This window comes from Lepeophtheirus salmonis, chromosome 6 (assembly GCF_016086655.4).
Source record: "Lepeophtheirus salmonis chromosome 6, UVic_Lsal_1.4, whole genome shotgun sequence".
NCBI lineage: Eukaryota > Metazoa > Arthropoda > Copepoda > Siphonostomatoida > Caligidae > Lepeophtheirus > Lepeophtheirus salmonis.
In genome coordinates, this window is record NC_052136.2 from 3,035,651 (window position 1) to 3,058,890 (window position 23,240).

The following is a 23,240-nucleotide window of genomic DNA, read 5'->3' on the forward strand; positions in this document are numbered from 1 at the left end:
GGGATACACTCAGACTTATATGCTTTATATTTTTGTTTACTTTTTTCGAGGAGAAAAAATAGTACTTTCTACTTGAGCATGTTATTTTCTAAGTACAGTACATAATATATGACCAATTGTAAAACTGGGCGTTGATACCTATAAATAGTCCATAAAATAGCCTTTTAACATGAGATACTTTGTAAATAAAATGTAGTATTCATTTAATTTATGTTGTCAAACAAAAAAAGACAGAAATCCACAAAATTATATATTCTTGAGATATACTTTATGTCCTTTGTATCCAATCAAATTAGAAGTAATCAAAAGAATGAACCCAAATCTGCTGTAATGTGTATTATGAGATACGTTAGTTTCTTCCATTCTTTATGATAGTACAAAAAAAGAAAGATATACTTTAATGCAAAGCTAAAATCTAGGTGCGAAAAGACGGCGCCGTGATTAATTTTGTCAAAATTAGTTGATTCCCTTAAAACTAAAGAACAGATAAAAGGAAAAAATGGAGGTTGTGTGACTAGTGTCGATCTAGATGTTCAGTAATCTATGGCTCTCATTTTTTGTTCATTATTTAATAGGTCGTCTTGGTGTTAACTTCTACCTCTTAGGTAAACACTCTTACCTATTCTTGATGTAAATGGTATTAAAAAGACATGATAAAATAAATACAATTTCAATATTTTCCCTGCTCTAATGCTATTTTATATGATTCCTTTTCTCCGCCAAAAATAATACAGTAGTCACCTGATACTGGTCTTCATTCAGAAGAACCATGTCTCACTCCCGCCTTCACATTGCACTCTTTTTTTCCTTACAAACATGTCAACTCTACTCATAACTCATAGATAATTTAGCTGCATTATTCTACTATACTGTACTTCTTAAGGTTTTTTATCTGTAAATAGCTACAAATTACTCGCAGAATTGAAATATACTGTGCTATCTGTCTTCAAGGTTAAATTGCCCGTGTCTACTCGGTTTTTAAAAAAATAGACAGACCCATCCCTAGTTCAAAACCACACGAAAGTTTAAAACTATGTTAAGAAATTAAAATCGAAATACTCCAGAATCTAATAATTAGTCTGTGGGGACTGTTGGACTGAATTAGCTATCCAATCAAAATTTGACAGGATATCAAATTGTAAACAATAAAAGAAAGTCAGAATTTCTGTAGAAATACTCAAATTACTCCGAGGCATAATTTCTTGTGATATAAAGTTTCCTACAGTTTGGATTTTTCAAATGTTATCGTGTTTTTAATCATTATTACCGTTTAAAACTGTTAAAGGTCTTCCCGCGATACTAGCGCCTCGCATCAGCTAACAAGACGTGCTGAACGTTAAACAGCACATCTTGGGGATTTGCATGTCATGTACTACTAAAATAGTTGTAGGTATATGAAAATAAAATACATTTTCAGGTTGACTTGTGTATTGAAAAAAAAAGAAACTTGTAGGTTTGGAAGTTTTTCAAACTTAAGTATATTATTGAAGAGAAAAAGGGTTATAAAAGCTCTCAGAACTTTTTTTAGTTAACTACTTTTTTGGGACATGAATATCTTTAATTTATCGTCATTTTTTAAGTGGTCAAGAAAAAAAGAATTTAAATAAAATCTTTATTTGCCAACGGCACGAAAAATTTACAGGAATTATCCTGAAAAGATAATAATATATACTTCTGAGCCAATATTGAATTGAAAATAGACAATACTCTAATAGTTAAGTATACTTATTCCCAATAGCAAGAGTTTTTTTAAACGTTTTCGTTTTTCTTGGGCCTTATCCCATCCCTATACAAACTGGTTTTAATACAACACACACTAATGGAGACTTCCTCCGGTACAAATGTCACTCTACCACGTCTACTGCTCATGATGTTTTTTGACAACATATCCCGTCTTCTTTTTATCAAGAACAAAAAAATAGTGCACTTTTGTGCACATTGTGCAATTTATATGGTAAAATAGACAAAGCGCTTTTGGCTAAAGCAATCAGATGCACTACTCTATTCCTCCAAAAATTCAGAAAATGTGTCGAACAGTATGGTAAGGACCCACTGAAAATGATTACCCCAAGGTGATCATAAAGCGTCCAAAATTGTCCGAAGTATTGCTTCGTTGCAGAAAGTAAAGTAAACAAATTAATTTGGAATCCTGGCCAATCGATGAATGCAATCGCTGACAACATCAACGTAGCGTCCCGTTCAACTTTCCATCATGTCATCAATGAATACTTACAGTACCACAGCAATACAAGTTGCAAGAGACAGTTCCTACCCCCCCCAAAGGAGGAAAGGTTCCCCCGAACCAAGGATTTCATCAAGCTTAAACATCAGCCTCCCGTGAAAGATTTTGTATTGTTCTTCTCAGATAAGAAACATATCTGTGAAATCCAGAAGCATCACTCGATAAACAATATAAGATTGGCTAGCAAAACGTGGACCCAAGAGGTTGCTTTAGAAATACTTCAATTATAACAAAACAAACAAAAAATTAACAAAAATCTTTACAAACTAGGTGACTCACAATGGTCACCTTCAGTTTCCCATGCAGCCATTATGACGGCCTTCAGTGAGTCCATATTGGGGTGTGGAGTTTTCTTGGTTTCCCAATTCAAAGTACAGTATAAAGAAAGTCCAGCAGGATCAAATCTGACGAGAAAGGTGCAACATCTCTTTGCCTCTCGAGCCTCCTGGCCTTCATGACCTAAGTCATAAATTGGCAAAGGCTCCTCGTACATGGGATCAATCCTGAGTCGCTCTTCGAGGCTCTCCTGATGGTCTTAGCAGCAATGGAAAAGTGGTAGAAGCGATTCATCAATTCGGTGGGGTCCTCTTGATCTTCTTCTCCAAGCTGGACAGGAACTCGGGATCCCACTTTAATTAGTGCCCTGCACTTCCTACTTTCCTGAAAAGGTCTTCATCATCCTTCTTCATCTTGGGCACCTCGTACATCAGGCTCCTGGAGCACTTTGAAATGCCCATAATCATCGCCACCTTAACTTCAGCATCTAGGAGATCTGAGATGTGTTTTCTTTTGGTTCTTTTCTCACTCATGAAGAAAAAATGACGAAATTTTAATTATAGTTTGTTTTTCAAGAAAGGATAAAAGATAATTTAGCCAGAATGTCAAAAAATAATAACTTAAAATTTTATATTAATGAGTCCACGTTTTACTACCTAACCCTGTAGATAATTGACAAAAAGTACGTATAACGTCCCTAAGATCATGAAGGCCAAGTACCAACAGCAAGTGCTCTTGATATTTTTAGCAGCGAAGGTCACGTTATGCCACCTTTCATTGTCAAGCAGGGCCTGAAGGTTAACGCTAAGTTCTGCGCACCAAAGTCTTTCCCTGGATCCGCAGCATAATAAAAGACTGACCTTGGATCTGTAGCAAAACGAAGTATCCTGTAATACATCAGCAAAAGAACACTCGACTTTCTGGATTATGAGAATATGATAAACTTTCTGCCGAGTTCTTGGCCAACTACCTACCCAGAATTGACCTCTTTAGATTATTTTGTTTGGGGGAATGTTTAACGGGTTTCCAATGAAGTTCTTCATAGTATCACAAGATCCCTGAGAGCTGGGATAAGGAGGGTATTCCAGACTTTACTCATTGCGAAGGTAAAGAAGGCAGTGGAACGTTTCCGGGGACGTTATGAACGTGTGGTCCAATCTACCGGTCATCTTATTAGTTGAATGTCAAATTTATGTTATTATGTTGATTTTTGTGAATATTCTAATAAAGTACGTTAAAAAAATAAAGAAACAGTAGTGATTTACTTTCTTTTCTTGGCTTGCGAACGTTAAGATTAACCACACTCTACTCAGTATTCCTCAAAGTTATTAGGCGTCGACAGTAAATAAATTTTTCTGTAATTATATAGATATATAAGCCCTCCCCTTTTTTTTAATGCGACGCGCTGAGCTTTAGGTTCGTTGCTACGTTGTTATTTATTAAATTAAGAAGTCTCAAAGTTATAAGATATTAAGTATAAACTCAAAAAGTATGCCACCGAGGACAAACAAACTTAACTTTGTTTTCATAGATATGCCCAAATTTTTAATTTAACCATTATTCGAAAGAAACTTGTAAAAATATTTATTATAAAATAATATTAAAAATTGCAAACACAATAAACATAAAGACTTCTTCTTAAACAATACTTTATTATCAATTCTTCTTCATCTAATGTATAACCGATCTTAATATTTTAACTCGCAGAACTACATACGCTTGTTGATGCACTCAAAATAAGATATCTACAAACATCAATATAAACTTAATTTTATTAACACATATGCTACAGACGCGTCCCCAGAGAGGACGAAAGAAATCTATCTTTTTTTGTAGGCAGTAGTTTGCCCAAACCTGCTTTATATAGTAGAAACAGTGTGTATTTCGTCAGCAGATGTTCAATTCGTCCCGTAATCGTTTTTATTTTGCCAAGAAGATAACTTCTGTTAACATAAATTGCATTTGAATGCGACTCTTCACCTGTTAAATGTTCACATTTAAGCTAAAATTACAAGAATTGATCTAAAATACTAGTATCTTCAGGATGTTGAATAATTAAACTATATTAAGTCTATGTAAGAGATTAAGATATAGTGATATTTATATTATAGGTCACTGCTCATTAATTATTTGAGATCCGAGACATTCACTTGTAAAAAAACTTCTCTACTCTGACTGAAAACATGCTTGATGCGAAGTGTAATTGTTTAAAATAATTAAAAATATAAATTGACTAAACAATCTCAGAAAATTGCAGCATTTGTCACAACTGTACTCTTTGTATTGAGGGTTACTTCTGCCTCCACAGTGTACTTCTGATCTTTTGGACCGGTATATATCGTCAAAATAAAATGGTGGCTAGTTTTATAATTAAACTTGTAAATTCTAAGCACTGTCAGTGTACATATCTAGGGTAGTAATCACGGTAGATGTACCCCAATATACTTTTTTATTTTTAATATTAAGCACCCTATTAATGCTGAGTCATCCATAGTCACTCCAATCCGGTTCCAATTTAGGAATCGAGCCCCAAATAACAAAACTGGGAAAAAAGATACTACAAAATAACATGATAACCATGATAATTTGAAGAATGCTTAAATATAAGAGCAGCTAAGCTGTCAAGACATTTTATTAGATTATTTACAGCAACTCCAAAACAAAAGAAGTAAACACAAATGATCCCTTTTGTATCTAGCTAGGGAGTCGACAGGAATGACTCCGAATCCTCAATCCTACTCTACGTATATCTGACAAAGAATAGTCCTTTTTTTTTTTTAATGTTCCTTTATTTGGTTAGATGGAATTGCATGGATTAAGTATACGTAAATATTATAGTATTATATTGACTCCATCTGACCTATGGACCTCTTTCCTTATAATAATTTGACGCCCAACAATTACTAAATTATTATTAAGTAGGAAACTTTGTAATAAGGCAAATTTGAAAGTTTTTATGAAAATATATATTGCTGAAGACATTTGAATAGAATAATGGAATACAAAAATGATGCAAAAATAAAAAAGTTAGAAAAATATCACACGTGAATTGTAACCATTTCGTGGTTATTGGTCACATCATCTCTGGATATCCATCTAGGGTTCATATTTGAATGATCAATATTTGTATTATAGCGATAAGAACAACCTTTGGTGAAGAGTAGGATAATGCCCAGTGTTCCAAAGAGGATAAACAGGCCAGCCATAATAATGAATACATAGAAACTGACATGAGTAACATCAGTTATTACAAAAATTGAGCCTTTGGAATATTTAATTTCCTTTGAATTCTCTTCTTTGGTTTTAAGAGTTGAATTGTCTGCAGTAGAATAGTAATAATATCGGTAGTTTGAGTCATTTTTCGTCATGTTTACAAGAGGCGATAAAGCTTTGATCTGTCTATTGGTGGTTGATATGTTTTTGCCGAGTCTGCCATTTTCTCAAATGATGGTAGCATCACAAGTCTACAAATGCAAATACAAAGATAATTGTAAATTAAGTGGTTACATATTATATTAATTCTAGAGCTGTAAAAAAATAATAAATAGCGGCTCACATAAAATAAAAATGAAACTAGAATGGACATTCGGTAGAGCGCAAAAACTCCACCTAAAATCAGATTGAGTGATGTATCTCAATTTGATGGTCGATTACGCATTTGTACATTTTGTATTACTTTGATCTGTGACATTTACCTCTCAAAATTTAATGACCTCTTACTGTGGTAATATACAGTATATATATATATATTTTCAATAGGGTAGTCCTATTAAATAGGGAATATCATTATAAAATAAAAATGGAATATTTGAATTTTTTTCTCCATAAAGTTTTATATAAGAAATTGATTTCTCGAAATTTTATCCAATTTTTTTTTTTTTTTTTGAGAACAATTGTCCATTTCTTAATTTTTTTTGATACCAAATGTCAATTTTTGAAATTTTTTAATGAAAAATTTCATATTTAAAATTTTTTGCCAAAAACTTTTATTTTTTGTGAACAGTTATGGATTTTGAAAATTTCTCAACTTATCCTACTATAATTTTAAGCGCACCACTATTCCGTATTTTTTAAGTAGCTCTAATTAAAATTCAACTTACATCAAGCTTTGATGCAGGTATTGAGACGGAAGTCATTTCATAGCGTGGTGATTTCAAGGAGTGACTGATAACTTTCCATTCCCTCTTCAGGGGAACGTTCCATGAGTTAGAACTCTTATCAAATTGCTCAATACTTGATAAAAATTCGTTTGAAGATAACCCACCTGTAACTGTCGGAATCCCATATACGAGGCTCATAGTATGCTCAGTGCGGCCAACTTTTAATGCGGATGTCAACGTCCATTTTTGAGTTAGAATATCGTAGAACTCTACCGAATCTAGAACTTGTTTTTCGGGACCCAGACCTATTTGGAAAAATAAATAAAAATGTTCGAATAAGATATGTTAATATTGTCATAGTAACTTTATAGGAAAAACTACTTTAAATGTGAGTTTCCACATCAATCGTAATTGTACAAATTAAGCTATACAACAACATGACGAAACACGGCTGTTAGCTTTAGTAGATTGCTCGTTTTATTAGTATCTTTATCCCATGCAAGATTTCACATTTTATTATGTCAAGTTATCATTTTCCCTCATGACGTACACAACTTTTTCTTTCTTTAACATAATTTACCTGTTTATTTTAGTTAAAAGGTTAAAATTCGTGAAAGTTGCATGGTTAGTAATTATTCAAAGTACGCTAAGGGACAAATTAGTAGTCGCGTAGCCAACTATGTTTGGACAAATATGAATCACGTGGTCTTCGTATCGCCATAGTTTAGTTATAGTTTTAGTTACTAATGGGACGATCAATCAGAATCGAGAATCGGAGAATCAAGTGTTTTTGCTGGAATTGGGATTTGTATTCGGAAAATAATGTATAATTTACGATATTGATTCCTAATTATTACTTTGCTTGCTTATGGAAAAAAAATAAAGGAATTTTTGCTTTTTAAAAGAAAATTTAATATCTGAAATTTTTTCCAAAAAAATTAATATTTAAAATTTAATTAAATTTTTCAATTTTTTTTTCAAAAAATTTAACTTTCTATAAATAACTATGTATTTTTCCAATTTTTCAAGGAAAAATATAATATTTGAATTTTTTTTCCATAAAGTTTTAAATAAAAGAAATTAATTTTTCAAAATTTTGTCCAATTTTTTTTTTTTTTGAGAACAATTGTCGATATTTTAATTTTTTTTGAGAACAAATGTCAATTTTTGAAATTTTTTTTATGAAAAATTTAATATTTAAAATTTTTTCCCAAAAACTTTTATTTTTTGTGAACAGTTATGGATTATGAAAATTTTTCTCCAAAAAAATAATTTTTTTAGAATAGCTATGCGTTTTTAAAATTTTTTGTAGATAGTCGAAATTTTTTGAAATAATTTTTATATATGAAATTGAATTTTCAAATTTTGTTTTCAAAAAATATAATAGTTGAAATTTAATTTTTCAAGTTTTTTTCAAATAATTTCAATTTTTTTTTTTTCCAAAAAATATCCAAAAACTAACCCCTACATTCCCCCTAAAGTACAATTCTGTGGACTCCCCTGGTACAAAATTGTGTTCTTAAACTATTATTCAAAATATTAAAAAATCACAATCGGCATCGATAATTTTCACTAAAATCGCATCGGAATCGGCTTCCGGATTTTATTTTTTTTAAATCCTCCCATCACTAGTATTAGTGTTTAATTTTGGAGCAGACTTATGATCAATATATTATTTCTAAAAACTCTGCATATTTGAATTTTCAAATCTCAACAATACTCTTTTTTTAAATATAGAGGTTATGTGATTACAGCATAGATACTAAAAATATAGTTTATATTACACGTTGTTATCTTTCTGTATCACGCAAGCTTTTCTTCTGAAAAGAAAGCGAAAAAAGGCTCGAAAATGTATGGTAGTTAGCCAAATAAGTCAATCATACCAACTGCTAAATATCTCTTTTGTAATTCCATTCTATCACCGTATTATTATTTCTTTGGCATTTTTACAATGAATTACATATATGTATTTCGTAATATTAAAATCTCCATAGTATTTTATTCCATACTGTATTATGATATTGCGTAGTAATATAAGATGTAAATTTGTATTTCTATGTGATAGCTAAAATTTCTTTCTATAGATGGGTAAATGGCCAATATATACTATATAAACAACGAGGGATAAACAAGAAATTGTTTTCTGGTTCTTCTGGAAAGTTGATCATGAGTATAAAACAACTTCTTACTTTGTTTATTTATCAAAAAGAATACAATATGAAATATCCATGACGTATAAAACGAGAGAAGGGAATTGACAACTGACCAGAAAATAAATTGTAGAAGTCATAAATATGTTTTTAGCAACATAGAGGGCGCTTCAAATATTTTTATGTTAAATCCTCACTGTATTTTACAATTGATTATATTTTTCTTTATAGAACTCTTCAGTTCTTATAAATTCCATACAAGATATGGAGTGATTGATGTGTAAATAACTATGTTTTCCATTGTTTTGGCCAACCAACTTTCGGCTTCAAAAAATGTGCTTTACTTTATGTGTTTAATTTCTATGGATTGCGGATCTTTCTTGTTTGTGGGAGTCAAAATATCAAGATGAATTTAAAATTTTAAAGCACGACAATTAGTGTTGTGTCGGTACGTATTTGGTGGGACCAGTCCGATCTTAGGACCAGTCCTATGAGTCTTTGGAGCTTTCCTTAAAAATGTTTATGATTTATATTGACAAATATAATATATATATGGGATGTTTATTAGGAGCATTGGACGTATTTTACAAAAAATATCCTTGTTTTCATAATAATACAGACCATATTATACAATTACTTAGTTTTATCATTTATTATGTAATATAATGGAGTAATTAAAAAAAAAGAGGGGAAAAATTCTCAATGACGTCAAAAGGGATGGATTTTCCCTTCTTTACGGACCGACAAGTGGTTCTAGACTGGACTGCTGTTCTAAATAAGGCCCACCATAACACCAACGACAATTAGTAACGTATATATACGTTGAATTTTCTCCACTCCAAACATGAAACATTTGAAATAATATAACCAAAACAGAAAAATGTTAAGGTTTGAAGATTTTTATATGCAGACCCTACAAATATCTTATTGCTCAAGGCTACTATATGGCCAACTAAAGTCTGCCGACCTTTTGACAGTAGTTTATTGATATCTACTAGCTAGTGTTAAAGCACTGAGCAAAAAACAGACAACTTTAAGCTAGTGTTCAAATTCTGAACGAAAAACTACCAACAATATGCTTATCCCTAACATTTACAACACCAAAATATAATATATGACAATGAAATATTGGCTGCGTAGTTTTTATGAATATGGTGTCAATTTTCAAATACTTTGTTCAGATGAACACGTATGATGAATGTGAAAACTTACCATGATAATTTTAATAAAGTGATAAAGGAAATTCAATAATAGAATTAAAAGGATTTTATCGATATTCGATATTTAGCCTCTTGTGTTCTATATCCTAGAATATTCGAGTATAAATAAATAAATTTCATTCGTAAAAGTTCTCCATATATAGAAGCAGCACATTAGAGCCAGTGAGGTGTTGAAACACATCAAAACTGAAACCAGTTAATCTCCATTAAATTTAAATTTTTGTTTTAACTAACACTACTCATGATAGGTGAGGAAAATCATGTTTATTTTGGGTATGTTGAACAAAAAGATGCAGAAAATGAACATAGCAACCTCCACAATTTGTAGATTATTTTGGAGAAGATCAGCTTATATCTCATGTCGTTTCATTAGCTCAGCTACAATCAGCTGTGACAAGGGAGAAGGGGGAGAAAGAAATAAACAAGGATATTGGCAAAAATTACTTCCATGTCGATCCTAAATTTTACTCTGAGTCCAACAAGGACTTACGGTTATAAATCCCCCAATAATCTCTCAGTGTTACTCTCCGTCTCTTATAAGCACTCACGAATGTTCAATCAGGTTTTCAGTATCATTGAGTAAGGTAGAAAAGGAGTTAAACACAGGAAAAGGATATACAAATGATCTACACAGGAATTAAATAATACGGGCAACAACTGAGGAAAAAAAAAAATCATTCTTCAGATTACCAATTGCAATAAAAAAATGAGCCAGCTAGAAAATACACATGATTTACAGCACTACCCATGATCATCTAGATCATAGTTTTTTAAATTATATTCTTTACTTCAGAAACCTTCTTGGGGAACCCTGATTTTAATTATTGTATCTTTTATTAACCAAACGAAGGTTTTTTTTTGTCTAAGAAGGCATCATATTTGAGTTTGCACTTAATATCTTAGAACTGCGTTACTACTTGATCTTATAAATAACAATTTAGCAACGAGCGTGTGTAACTAAAGCTCAGTGAGTCATAATAAAAAAGAAAAAAAAAGGATTCTTTATCTACATATATATATGTAATTAAAGCAACATTTATCAATCTTTTGGTCTGTTCATCGACGCCTAATAACTCAGAGCAATGTGGTCACTCCTTATAGGACGTTTATAAAAAAAATTATTGCTTTGTAACATGGGCTCAGCCAAAATTTTGAAATAAGCAGGGAACTTAATGTGCGTGCACCAATTAGCCTATAAGGTTGATATGTCCTTCTTGATGTTTACCACAAAATTACAAAGGACTTTATGTATAAAGCTGTTTTAGATTTGGTCGTTTTATTCAGTTGGATATATTTACTATAAAAAAGTTATCGTAAAAAGAAAGTACAGACCTAGGCTGACTTTTTAACTGGATATTAGCTGCTAAGTAAATATTTTTTTGTGAAAATCTAAGAGTTATATTAGGTTAAGTAAAAAGTTGTGAGCGTTTTGTGTTGTGGTTGTTTATAGTGAGCTATATCTCATGATTAATATGTTGTATTAAAGAAAAAGCTAAAAGTATGCTTAAAGGTTAAGCATACACTTAATAAAGTTTATTTACAGCTTTGTGTTTAGTAAAGACAATTGTGTATTACAGCGTTCCAAATTGGAAGTCCAAAGAAAAAACTCGATACATTCTTCCGTATCACTGGGACCAAGATGAAAAGACGTAGCTGACAGACAAAAAAATTGTGGTGTTTATGGAACCATTACAGTATCGCATGCAATAGGAAAGTCGTGGTTCCTACGATTCCTTTCTGGTAAATTGGACGTTCAAAATGTTGATAAAATAATTGAAATGTCGAGTTGGACCGGAATGTGAGCCCTTATTCCATTGCCCAGGTACTGAAAATAAGCCAAAAAACCGTTTCGAACCATTTAAAATGGGATAATCCTAACTATACTAATTTTATTATTAAAATAAAGCCAAAGAAAGCTCAGAACTTTTTACTTTGCCCATTATTAAAGAGCTCTTGATTTTTCACAGAATCATCTTTGGAGGCCACTGAAGTACTTTTAAAATTGATATTGGTTTGTTTATTCATATGTTTATAGCTTTTAATGGGTGGATTAAAACATACGGCAATTGTGTAGCTTATTTTCTATAAAGGTATAAAATATATTTATCTACACGTACCTCCACTCACTAAGATCCCATGAGTATCTTCAAACTCAACATAAACACAAGCATGATCCATTCTTGCCTCAATCATATCTGGAATAGCGTCTTGTCTCCATATAGAATCCTCAATATTTAAAACAAAAGTAGAGGATTGAGGTATCATTGTCAGATTGTTATGACCACCGATAACAACAAGTGTTTGATTATCAATAGTAACTGCACAAGAACGTGCCCTTTCACCTGGCATGTCTGGTCCTAACAGCCAAGATGTGGAGGGACTTTCTTTATTTGCATCAAAACCTTCGATGGTGCGACTACCAACTCCACCGATAACATAGGTTACTGAACCAATAGTTACACTTGATGCTTCTTCACGTGGTCTAAATAAAAAAAAAATATATGCATAAAGTTTTAAAGAAAAAAATATATAATCCCTGTCAACACAAAAACAAGCTTCTCGTATAATTATTGTTCTCGAAATTGACAAAAAAAAAAAATATATATATATATACATTGGAGACGCCGTAAATTGGACTTAGATAATAAAAAAATGTAATTACAATCAATGTTAATACAAATACAAGGTTATACCATAACGCGTGTACGACTTCCACCACGCTTTTAAAACTAGACGTCATAGACTATGAGTGGTTGTGTGTTCTCTCAAAATCTGTGTTTCTTGCCTAGCAGGTGGTACAATATATTAAATTGAAAATTCTAGTAGATCTAACCTGTTATTACTATTAACCTTGATTACAATGAAATAATTATGTATAAATTTATATATTTTATTTGAATGGTCATATAGGTGTCAAATGATTTCTCATGAATCCAATAAAGGCTCTAAACTATACATAACATTCTTGGATATCTCAGCTTATCCCCGAAATGTGAATATAATGCCTGCAATTCACAAAAATATGTCTAGGTAAATATTGTTCTATATTTACATATAAATGATGTAAAAAAAAATGGACGTTCCTTATTTTCTTGATTTTTGTTTAAGATTGTTTTTGTGTTAACGGGCTACAAACAGACCAACTTACTCTGACATTGTACTGTGATTAGTCCAAATATTCGTCGTAACATCATATTCTAAGCACGAACTGAAAACTTGCCTATTATTTTTTCCTCCACAGAAAATTATTGACCCATTGACATATTCGGAAGTTGCACCTGCACGATCCAATTCTGCGAAAGATGATTCAGACATTGCTAAAGTACAAACTTCATTCCTACATTTTATAATACGAAAAAAAAGGGTTTAATTATAACTACTCAAGTGATTATAAGGCTTGGAGATTGAGTGAAAAAGGGAGAGACGTTCATGCTGTACATTCATTTTTGATTGTTTGAACGGGGAAAAATTGAAGGATTAAGGGAAATAATATTTCATTAAGCCATTCATTACTTTGCTTGTATTCTTCTTCCAAGATATCTTTACGACAATTGTAATGTAACGATGATTTGGTTTCGTTTTTTTATCCAAATATGGTTGGCAATGGTAATACTTTTTGTCCACTATGGACCACTGGCGCTGAAATGTATATGCAAGTGGGTGGGGGAATTACATAATGGTGAAGTCATCAATAGAGACAGCATGATGATATATATTTAGGGGTGGAGAAACATTGCACTTTTTTTGGCAATTTCGACAGGATGTTTATTTTTATTTATAAATTCCAAGTTTAACAAATAATCTTTTTCGAAAAATATAGCATATTGATTTTATCCACTCACCAATATTATGACGTTTAATTTTTTTTTCATTGTTATAACCTGGGGTGTTACTAGCTTTCATCATGTGGGGGTGGGGCTTGATCCCAAAAATTATCAACACTGTTATATAATTACATATGAAAATATATTTATTAGCAGAGGATCCCGTTTGCAGGGCTGAAAAGAGGGGAATAGAAACAAAGAATGGAGGTAGAAGAAAGGAGACAAAGAGAGGGATTTCGAAAGAGAAGAGACAGAGAGATATATAGAAAGAGAGAATGAAAAAGAGATTTTACTTCTGTCAAAAACAGGCTCTGAATGTTCTGGGAAGCTCCAAAAAATAGCATAAGAACATGCTTGGTTATTTTATACGTATACTTGCTAAATTTCAGACTGATCTGTTTGACCATTTTGGATCCCATGTGTGATAACATCAAAAAAGACTTAAATCTTATATAGGTATAAGATAATATAATTTTTGTAAGGGGACTTCAGAAACTTTTAGGTAGGCTCCAAACCACTCAAAAAGAGACTAGTGACACCATTAGCTATCACTATAAAAGTACTGCAAAAGTGGTGGGGGGGGGGACAAGGAGCACTAAGAGGATAATTAATTATTCTCTAATTAACCACACCACCTCAATAAATGCACCCTTCTAAACGAATTAACAAGGTAATACATCACGAAGATGAATTATAAAGTGACGTCATCTGTGATACATCAAAAGAGACATCTCATGAGACAAAAAAGTTTGAAAGGAAATTTTTGGGGAAAAGTATGTACGGAAAAAGATGGAACGGATCCAAGCCTTTGAATATTCATCTTACCTGGACACTACATCGTTTTCATCCTTATTTGATATAAAATGATGACCTGGATGTCTGCCTCCCAAAATTAAAGTTACCTATGTGTTTGTAGGTAGTTATGTATTATATCATTCTATGACTTTTTTAAATAATTTACCTCAGGCTCTGCATCTGAAGCTGCACATTGACGAAACAGATAGCAGTACATTGGATGTTCACTTTCTTCTATAGAGTACCACCAATAGTATCGACATCCCTCTGTTTCCAAACAATGTTTTCCACATTTCTCTGATGATTGTACAAAGAATTTAACATCCAAGAAATTATTTTTTCCAAGGACACATTTCGTTTTCTCAACCATTCTCTTGGCACAACTCCGCAAAAGATAACAAAATTCGGACTTTGTATCCTCTTTCAAGGTCAACAGTACATCATTGCTTTCATCCAAAGATTCTAAGGAACTTTCATCCGTAAAGTATTTGTAGTATCCACAATCTCGTTCCTTAAATGAGTCGAATTAGATGATATTTTTTTTCGATTTTGTTTACCAAAACGTTTTTGGACCTTGAGTCATATAAAAAGGAAGCACTTTTCAATCCCAGTGTATTTATTAAGTGCATTTTTGAAACCAAATTAATTGTTTTTTATTTCTAAGCTCCTTTTTATTAAAAAAAAAAAGAGATCGTTTTATAAGTTACTTAGGAATAATGAAGTGTCCTTTGGCTGAATTAAACAATTTGACATCTATGATAACAAATTCACCAAGGATTAAGAATAGAATGCAGAAATTATCATTTGTCCAAATTTAGTATTGTAATTTACTTGGTATAAATCTAGAAAATTCCATGAGCGCCCATGCAAGATATCTCAGGGTTTTAAACCAGACTGTACAGATAACTATAAAAAAAGTGGGTGGAACGAAACCCATCTCATTCGTTGTAGGGGCGTGGGCGCTCGAGCCCCCCAAAAAAAAAAACCCCAGAGAAATTGTAAAAAGTCCCTTCTATGAAAAAAATTAGCCACCCCCCCAAATCAATGTAAAGATCTTTCGTTTGGACCCCCCCCAAAAAAAAAAAATCCTGCGGACGCCCTTCCACACACTAGTTATAACTTTATTACTTAGATGTTCATTCTTCAAGAGATAATAACGACAACAGCAAGAAAATAAAAAAAATAATGTTCGATTGCGAACTAAAATAGACTGCTTCCGATTTTTATGACATATTTTATATACTTCTAATATGTGTGTGAATATGTGAAAATTGTTCAAATCCTTTTGTGAATACATATTTCTAAAAAGGTATATTTTGGTTACATGTTACCTAATTAATCAATTTTCCTTAATATTAAAAACTAAAATGTATTAGCGAGTAAGGACCACTATACATTACTATTTAGTGATCTTTTTCGTTAGATATGTGGTCTATCAAAGTTGCCAAAATATACTTTTTTATTTATTTACACTCACACAGATTTATACAATTTGGCTAATAAGTGTATATTCCAAAAGAGTGCTATGGTATAGCTTTTAGAAACTTCTGAGAATCGAAGAAAACCAACTTGTCCCGCCCTCCTCAAAGGGTTAAAATAACAGAGCGAAAAAGATAGATATTCATCTCAATAATATTGATAAATTCCTGAAACAGAATCATTTTCCATTCCGGGAACTTTTGAATTATATTAATTAAAAAGTAAATTTTTTTTGACATATTCAAAAATATGTAAATGTATGAAGATAATTAATAATGAAATTAGTAAGTCTGGTGTAGTTTTTGACCCCGTTTTGGTAAACGAAAGATTCATAAGATTAATTTCCTTACCTGTTGACACCTTATTTGACACTGAGACTCCGTAGGAACAAACGGCCTTACATCAATTGTATTCTCACGACTTAGTTGACAGTTTGATGTAGCAGATTCTACATGACGTCCACAAGTATTAAATAAGTAGCATTGACTCGGTTTTTGATCCAAGGCATGGAAAAATCTAAAAATAAAAGTTAATTGAAATAGAAATATCAAGGGGTGTGCCTTTATTTACATTTAATCCAATCATATCAAATTATAGGAGTAAATCGATTGATTGAAGTGAGTGAAAGGCTTTTAACGCCTACAGTTTGTTATCTTAGTTTTTTTTACAATTCAATTAAAATATATACCTAATTCATTTATCATATTAACACCTATTTACTTAATATATCTACTTACTTAATTCATATTGAATTGGTTTTTTTACCACCTTTCAGTAGGTGTCTACAATTGAGTAAGGATAAAGTTGTAGATTTAATACTTTATTATCCCAGTAAAAAATACATAAAAATTAAACGCCTCCAGCCTAAAAATCAATTTAAACCGTAAAACATAAAAACTTTCACCGCAATAGGTTTGACCTTTAAGCTTAAAAACAATGTTTTTAAAGTATAGTTACGATCCAAAGACTTATTATAAAGTGAAATAATTTATATGAATGAAAATCATAGGTAATGAAAATTGATAACAAGTATAACAAAATTCAAAAAATCAATTATTTATGAAGTTATCCTGCATCCATACAGTTCCTAAAAAATGTGTCTAATCGTCCAAAAATAATGTATAATGAAGTATAATATTTGAAAGTTAATATTTTTTGCATACTTTTTTAATTGTTTTATATTATAGCTAAAATTAAAAAAAAAACTTATATTAAAAATTAAAGAGATTTGCAGTAAAAAAAAATCGATTTTGATTTATTTTAAATAAAAAAATAAATGTACATAAGTCGATTAGATGACTTGCACCTAATCAATAAATCCTTATAAAATACATTGGATATGAAACATATTTAAATTAGGGTTAATCTTTCTACGTATTAATTGAAACAATCAATTATTTCAATTACTGAAATAATAAATTTAATTAGTATTATATTGCTAATTTATCAAATATTAAATAACTTTAATCAAGATAACTTAATAACTAATCTTTATATTGAATTCTGAAATGTATTTTATCAATTGTTATTACTTTAAATCTTCATCAATATAGTTATTTTACTTCGAAATATGGCTCTGAAATGAAATTATACTCCAAAGAACGTGATTTTAAAAAAGTTTTTAAACTACGACCTATTGATATTGAAAGTTATACTGATGATTTTCTTATTTTACCCCTAAAATAACAATAATAAAGGAGATTGTTAGCTATTTTGGCAAAAATACTGTTGCATAGTGTTAATTAACAGTTGTTGGGAATTGTTTTTAGCTAAAAACTCAGCCTACACGCACTACAACCAAAATTTACGTTGTATTTTGCATTTTGTTATAATTTGCCAATTTTCCTACTTTTCCCCCCTTAATCATTTTGCTAAACGTTTTTGATTGGTTGAACTTCTATTTACTCTTGTTAGACAGCTCTCACAATGTACGTGTATTGTATCACGCAACCTTTCCCCAAAAAAGAAAGATGAAAAAGGCCCGATTTTGTAGTTAGCCAAATAAGTCAGTCATACCAACTGCTACATATCTTGTATGTACTCCAAGACATAACATGCATTATTACTTCATTTTAAAATGAATGACACATATAGTTCGTCATATTCAAATCTACATAATACTTTATTTGATACTGTTTTAGAATATTCTTTAGTAATATTCTATTAAGAGCGTATCTATGAATTTGTATTTCAATATGATAGCCAACATTTCTTCATATAAATAGTAAAATGGCAATTTATACAATAAAGGATCAGGGATCTACAAGAAATTGTATTTTTGTTCTTTTGGAAATAACGCATTAAACCAAGTAGCGCATCGTGGGCTAACGTCATAATTAGCGAAAAAAAATATCTTGGTCAAAGTTTACTTTTTTTTGTTCATTAGAGGTATTATTATTTTAAACATTTTGGAGAATCATTTCCTGTTCTTTTGTGAATGATTCAAGTACTGTACTATTTCTACTTTTAGGTACTTTATTATCCATATACTTTTTGCCGGAACAATTATGGAAAGGGCATTATGATTCAAAATGATTTTCACATCTAAAATGGTCAGCAGGTTTCTAATTAGGAAGATATTTATGATTTGATAACATAAAAACACAAAACATTTAATATTTTGGAATTTAATTTAAACTTTTTTTAGAAAAATTATTATTTTTTGTATAATTGTGTATTTTTGAATTTTTTTCACCGAAAAAATTGAATACTTGAATTTTTTTTTCAAAAAAATTTAATTTTTGATCTATTTATCCTAAAAATGTAATATTTTATTTTTGATTTTTTAAATTAAAAAAAAAAAAAAAATTTTTTTGTCAAAAGCTGTGAAGTTTTGATTTTTTCCCCCCAAAAATTTTATTTAAGATGAAATTTTTTCAAAGAAAATAATTTTTGTAAATAACTGTATTTTTGAATTACATTTTTTAAATATTTTTCCAAAAAATTTAATTTCTCCATTTTTTTAACCAAAAATCCTGCGGACGGCCCTGACAGAAAGCAACATTAGATATACTATCTGTAAAGCTGGGATCTGTGTAAAGAAAACGCTATCGAAATCCATTAAATAAGGAAAAAAACGTGTGCTCTTTCTTCTTCTTTTTATCATTATTCAGCATGGTTGGGATAACAACTCTCACCTAAAGAATAATTCTCTCCTATCTTTTGTGCAAAATTGTTTTCAAGTGTATTATAAAATAAATATGTCATTTATATTTATTAAGATATTGTCCCTGCACTTTTGCTATTTTAATGTAGAAGATTACCCTTTTAATAGTAGTAATCCATTTTCTCTCCCCCAAATCATATAACAGACCACTGATATTAACAAGGTTCTTAATTCAGTAATACCATATGTCTCTCTCCCGCCTTCTCCTCGCCCTCTTACACAAATCAAATCTCTAACTATCAGTTAGCCTTCATAGCTTAATAAATATTCAAAAATCCAGTATAATTTTAAAACTATGAATTCGAATGTCTTCACTTTACAACAAACTTAGACTTGTAGACTTCGAAAAATAGCGTCAAATTTTTTCGATTTTTTTTTTGTAATTACTAGAAATTTTCTTCACGATCTAGTAGAAGTAACATAAATAATTGAACTATTTTTTGAATCTAGAAAAACATGCCTACAATTTATCATTTATACTTATTTCTAGTGTTGAAATGATTCTAAAAAAAATCCTGAGGCCAATTCCAATATGATTCTAGTTTTTTTTTTTTTTTTTGGGGGGCTTGGTTTATATATATTTTTATGAATATAAACTCTCAGTAATAGAACTGATTAAAAAAGAAGAAGAAAAGTCGAGTGACGTCATAAAGATCGATAAAGCAATACTTATAACTCAACAACAGATTCTTAGCGTTACTCTTGGATGTGTTCTCCTCAAAAATTAAATGAAAAACACCATTAAAAATTCTCGAACTAGTCTAAGTTAATATTTTTTCCAACTCTACGCGGGCAACATAGGTTATTTCTAATAAAATCACCGATTACTTATGTAATAATAATATGTGTTTGATCTTTTAAATTCTTTTGCGACCCCATCCATCCCCCTTTATACACGAGACCCTTGCAGCGCCGCTCATTAGTTAGGTACAATAATTATACATATACTAATACTACGAAACAGAAATAGCTTTTAAAATATAACACCCAGTATAGGGGATGAAATACGTTTTCCTGCCTGTCATATCTTGTTTTTAGATAAAGCCGATATGAATAATATAATAAAGAGTCAAAAACACCTGCTAAAACACCGGAAGAGCCTCAAATTAACGACTCTAAAATTAAAAAAGAAGAGACGAAGAAATAGATTTCCCATGCAAAAACATACAAAAAAGGCAGTTCACCACCCTCTTCCTAATGGTGGCAATGATTTTAAACAGAGGTCCTTAACCTTTTTACCTCCATTTTGCTATTTACAATTTACGTTTATAAATATGAATCTAAATCTCTCCTCTCTCCCCCGGTTAACAAAAATTCACAGTTCAGCTAAACTTTGTTAACTACGATGTTATTATGAACTTTATTCGACAGATATTTTTGTTTGTAAGAATCTATTAAAAAAACAAAGTAAAAAAAACAAACAAAAAAAAACCACCTGATCAGATCAGTGGTGTTGGTGAGGGTATTATTTTCTGATTAATTATTTGGGTTTTTTTTATATATAATTATTTAAAATCTTCATTCTTTATTACTTTAAGTCAATTTTCAATCTCTGCTCCACATAAAACCAAATATGTATTTTCAAAAAGTCCCACCCAGACCAAATTGAAAAAAAAGGTCTTTTTCGGACTAGTGTTGTCACGATACCAATATTTTCATACCAGTTTGGTATCAAAATTAGTATCTGTACTTTGATACTTTTCATTACTTTTTTGACTAATAAAAAAAAAGAAATAAATTCTCATTCAAGACAAATGTCTGGCGGAAATATTTGTTTGGAAGTGTGGGAAGCAGATATGGCTCTCAAAAGGATGTCTATTTTTTGGGAAGAAATACACGGGTACTAACAAAGTACCGGCATACCCCGCAATATTGATCAGGAAAAAAGAGGACGGTTGATCACCATATTTTTATCAAAATAAGTTCACAAATCCCGGCATTTTTCCACAAATATAAAATATACACTATATTTTTTTGTTATCTGTTAATTTTTCTACTTTATCCACCCCTTATAAATAATCTGAACTGTAATTGGTGGGAATCATATATAGCTCACATTCACCTGTGAACAATTTTATACTAAAAAATGAAGGATAATTTCAAAGTTGGGAATAATGTACAGGATTGATCATTTCTAGTGGTACAATTTTTTAAATTTTCAATCCATAATGAAATGTGTGCAAAATCACAGCAGAGGACAACAAGAAATCTTATATCTAAATTTAGCATGCTGAGATGGTTAAAAAAAGCAAAGAAGATTCTAAATTTTCTCTAGGGCATCAAAAATTGGGCCAAAGTTTTGCTCTTTTCTGACAAAAAATTGTTCAACATTGATGGAAATTGGAATAAGATGAACAGTCGCCACATTACAAGAAAACATCTGTCCAATTTCTCAGCTTCAGTGAGACAATTCTTCAGAACAAAAATTAAGTGACCAGCACAGGTGAAGTCTACCCTATCGTAGGGAGGAAGGAGCGGCTCAATACAGATTCGTAATCGATCTTCTGGATAAAAAAGTACTACTTTGGGCATGATAAAAGTTTAGGGACAACTTTGTTTTCATTCAAGAAGTATCCTCGCTCCGCTAAGTCCTCAGCCTTCCGAGGCACACCTTTCCGAACTTTTGGGACCTCAACATGTGGCCTCCCTCCTCTCCAGACGTAACCCCCAATGTACTACTCTACCAGGGTGCATCAGGAGGAGAGGATGTGTAAAACATGAGTTTCCAAGTCTTTATAGGCTTCCATCAAAAAACAATGGACCAAGCTTGAGTCTGACTACAAGGGTTTTATTGCCTTGTATTGAGGCAATTACTAGAGCTGAGACATTCCGTATTGAATAAAAGTTGTACGGAGCAACATTTTTAGATGATTTTGTAAGATAAATATCCTTACAAAACCTCTTTTTTAAATTTTACTCCTTAAAAACTGAAAATAGTAAAATGTGTATCAGTAGATAAGATCAACAACCCTCTACTAACCACCAACAACTGTTTCTTTTTTAAGGAAAGGTTGCAAGATAAAATACATATAGTGACGTGACATATTTTGTGAACAAATCGAAATGAATGAAAGTAAAAATACTCTTATTTATTAGGCCTACTTTATAGAACAATACATTTTTTTAATGGAAGTAAAAGTCCTTTTATATATATATTATAACATCCTTTGATGGTTCAAATAACTTTACTATTGTTCAAAACTATTTTTAGGATAGGTAGAAAGTAGGGAAGACCAGGACAGTTAAAATTCTACTTGATCTTCCCTACATACTTATATTGTATCAAAATAATTATTATTATATAAAAATTATAAATTCAATACCTGAAGAAAAGACACTCCTTACTATTCTCACAAAATTTAAAACATTCCTCCTCATCTTCAACAAATAATTCAACTCCAATTAGATTTCCATCTTCGATGGGACACAATTGTGGTGCGGATTTAAGTAGGATATTCCGTCCCTCTAAAAAGTTTGGTAGGGATGCAATCAAAAGGAATACAGTCCACGGATTCCAGATCATGTTTCTTTAGTCACAAAGTTTTCAAATCAACTGACTCATATTTTAGATTTTTAAGCCTTAATTTTAATTTATTATTATTAATAATAAATTAATAGCACTCGTGGATAATACAAAAAAGTGTGTTGTTTGTGGTGAAAATTTGCTGTTAATATATATTATAGAAACAAAATACAAAAAACGTAGGCAGTTGGTAGAAACAGGGGTTAAACGCGCGTATTTGATTCTGTTAATGTTGAAACATCAAAAGGATTCTACATTAGGGTGGTTTTTATTTTTAGTTTGTTCGATTTTCGGATATGGCTTTTGAGAAAAGTTGGCATAATGTATGAAAATTATCTATACAAAATTGCATTGTACTACGAGGTCGCACATCTCGATCCAATTATGAAAAAAGATGAAGGCAAACACTCTTTACATAGTAAATATAGACACTAAGAAGATCATTTTTGGTTATTTTACATTAAA

At 31.0% G+C, this 23,240-nt stretch overlaps 1 protein-coding gene across 1 annotated transcript; it reads right to left on the reverse strand.

The window, feature by feature from the left end:
• Positions 1–5,469: 5,469 nt before the first annotated feature.
• LOC121120386 (uncharacterized) lies at positions 5,470–22,994 on the reverse strand. The gene is made up of 8 exons (XM_040715253.2): positions 22,576–22,994; positions 16,437–16,602; positions 14,774–15,118; positions 14,638–14,714; positions 13,137–13,325; positions 12,106–12,470; positions 6,619–6,923; positions 5,470–5,982 (listed from the first exon to the last, which is right to left on the reverse strand). The coding sequence occupies exons 1-8, from the start codon at positions 22,773–22,775 to the stop codon at positions 5,959–5,961; spliced, it is 1,671 nt and encodes a 556-aa protein (XP_040571187.1). The 5' UTR covers positions 22,776–22,994; the 3' UTR covers positions 5,470–5,958.
• Between the last annotated feature and the right edge of the window lie 246 nt (positions 22,995–23,240).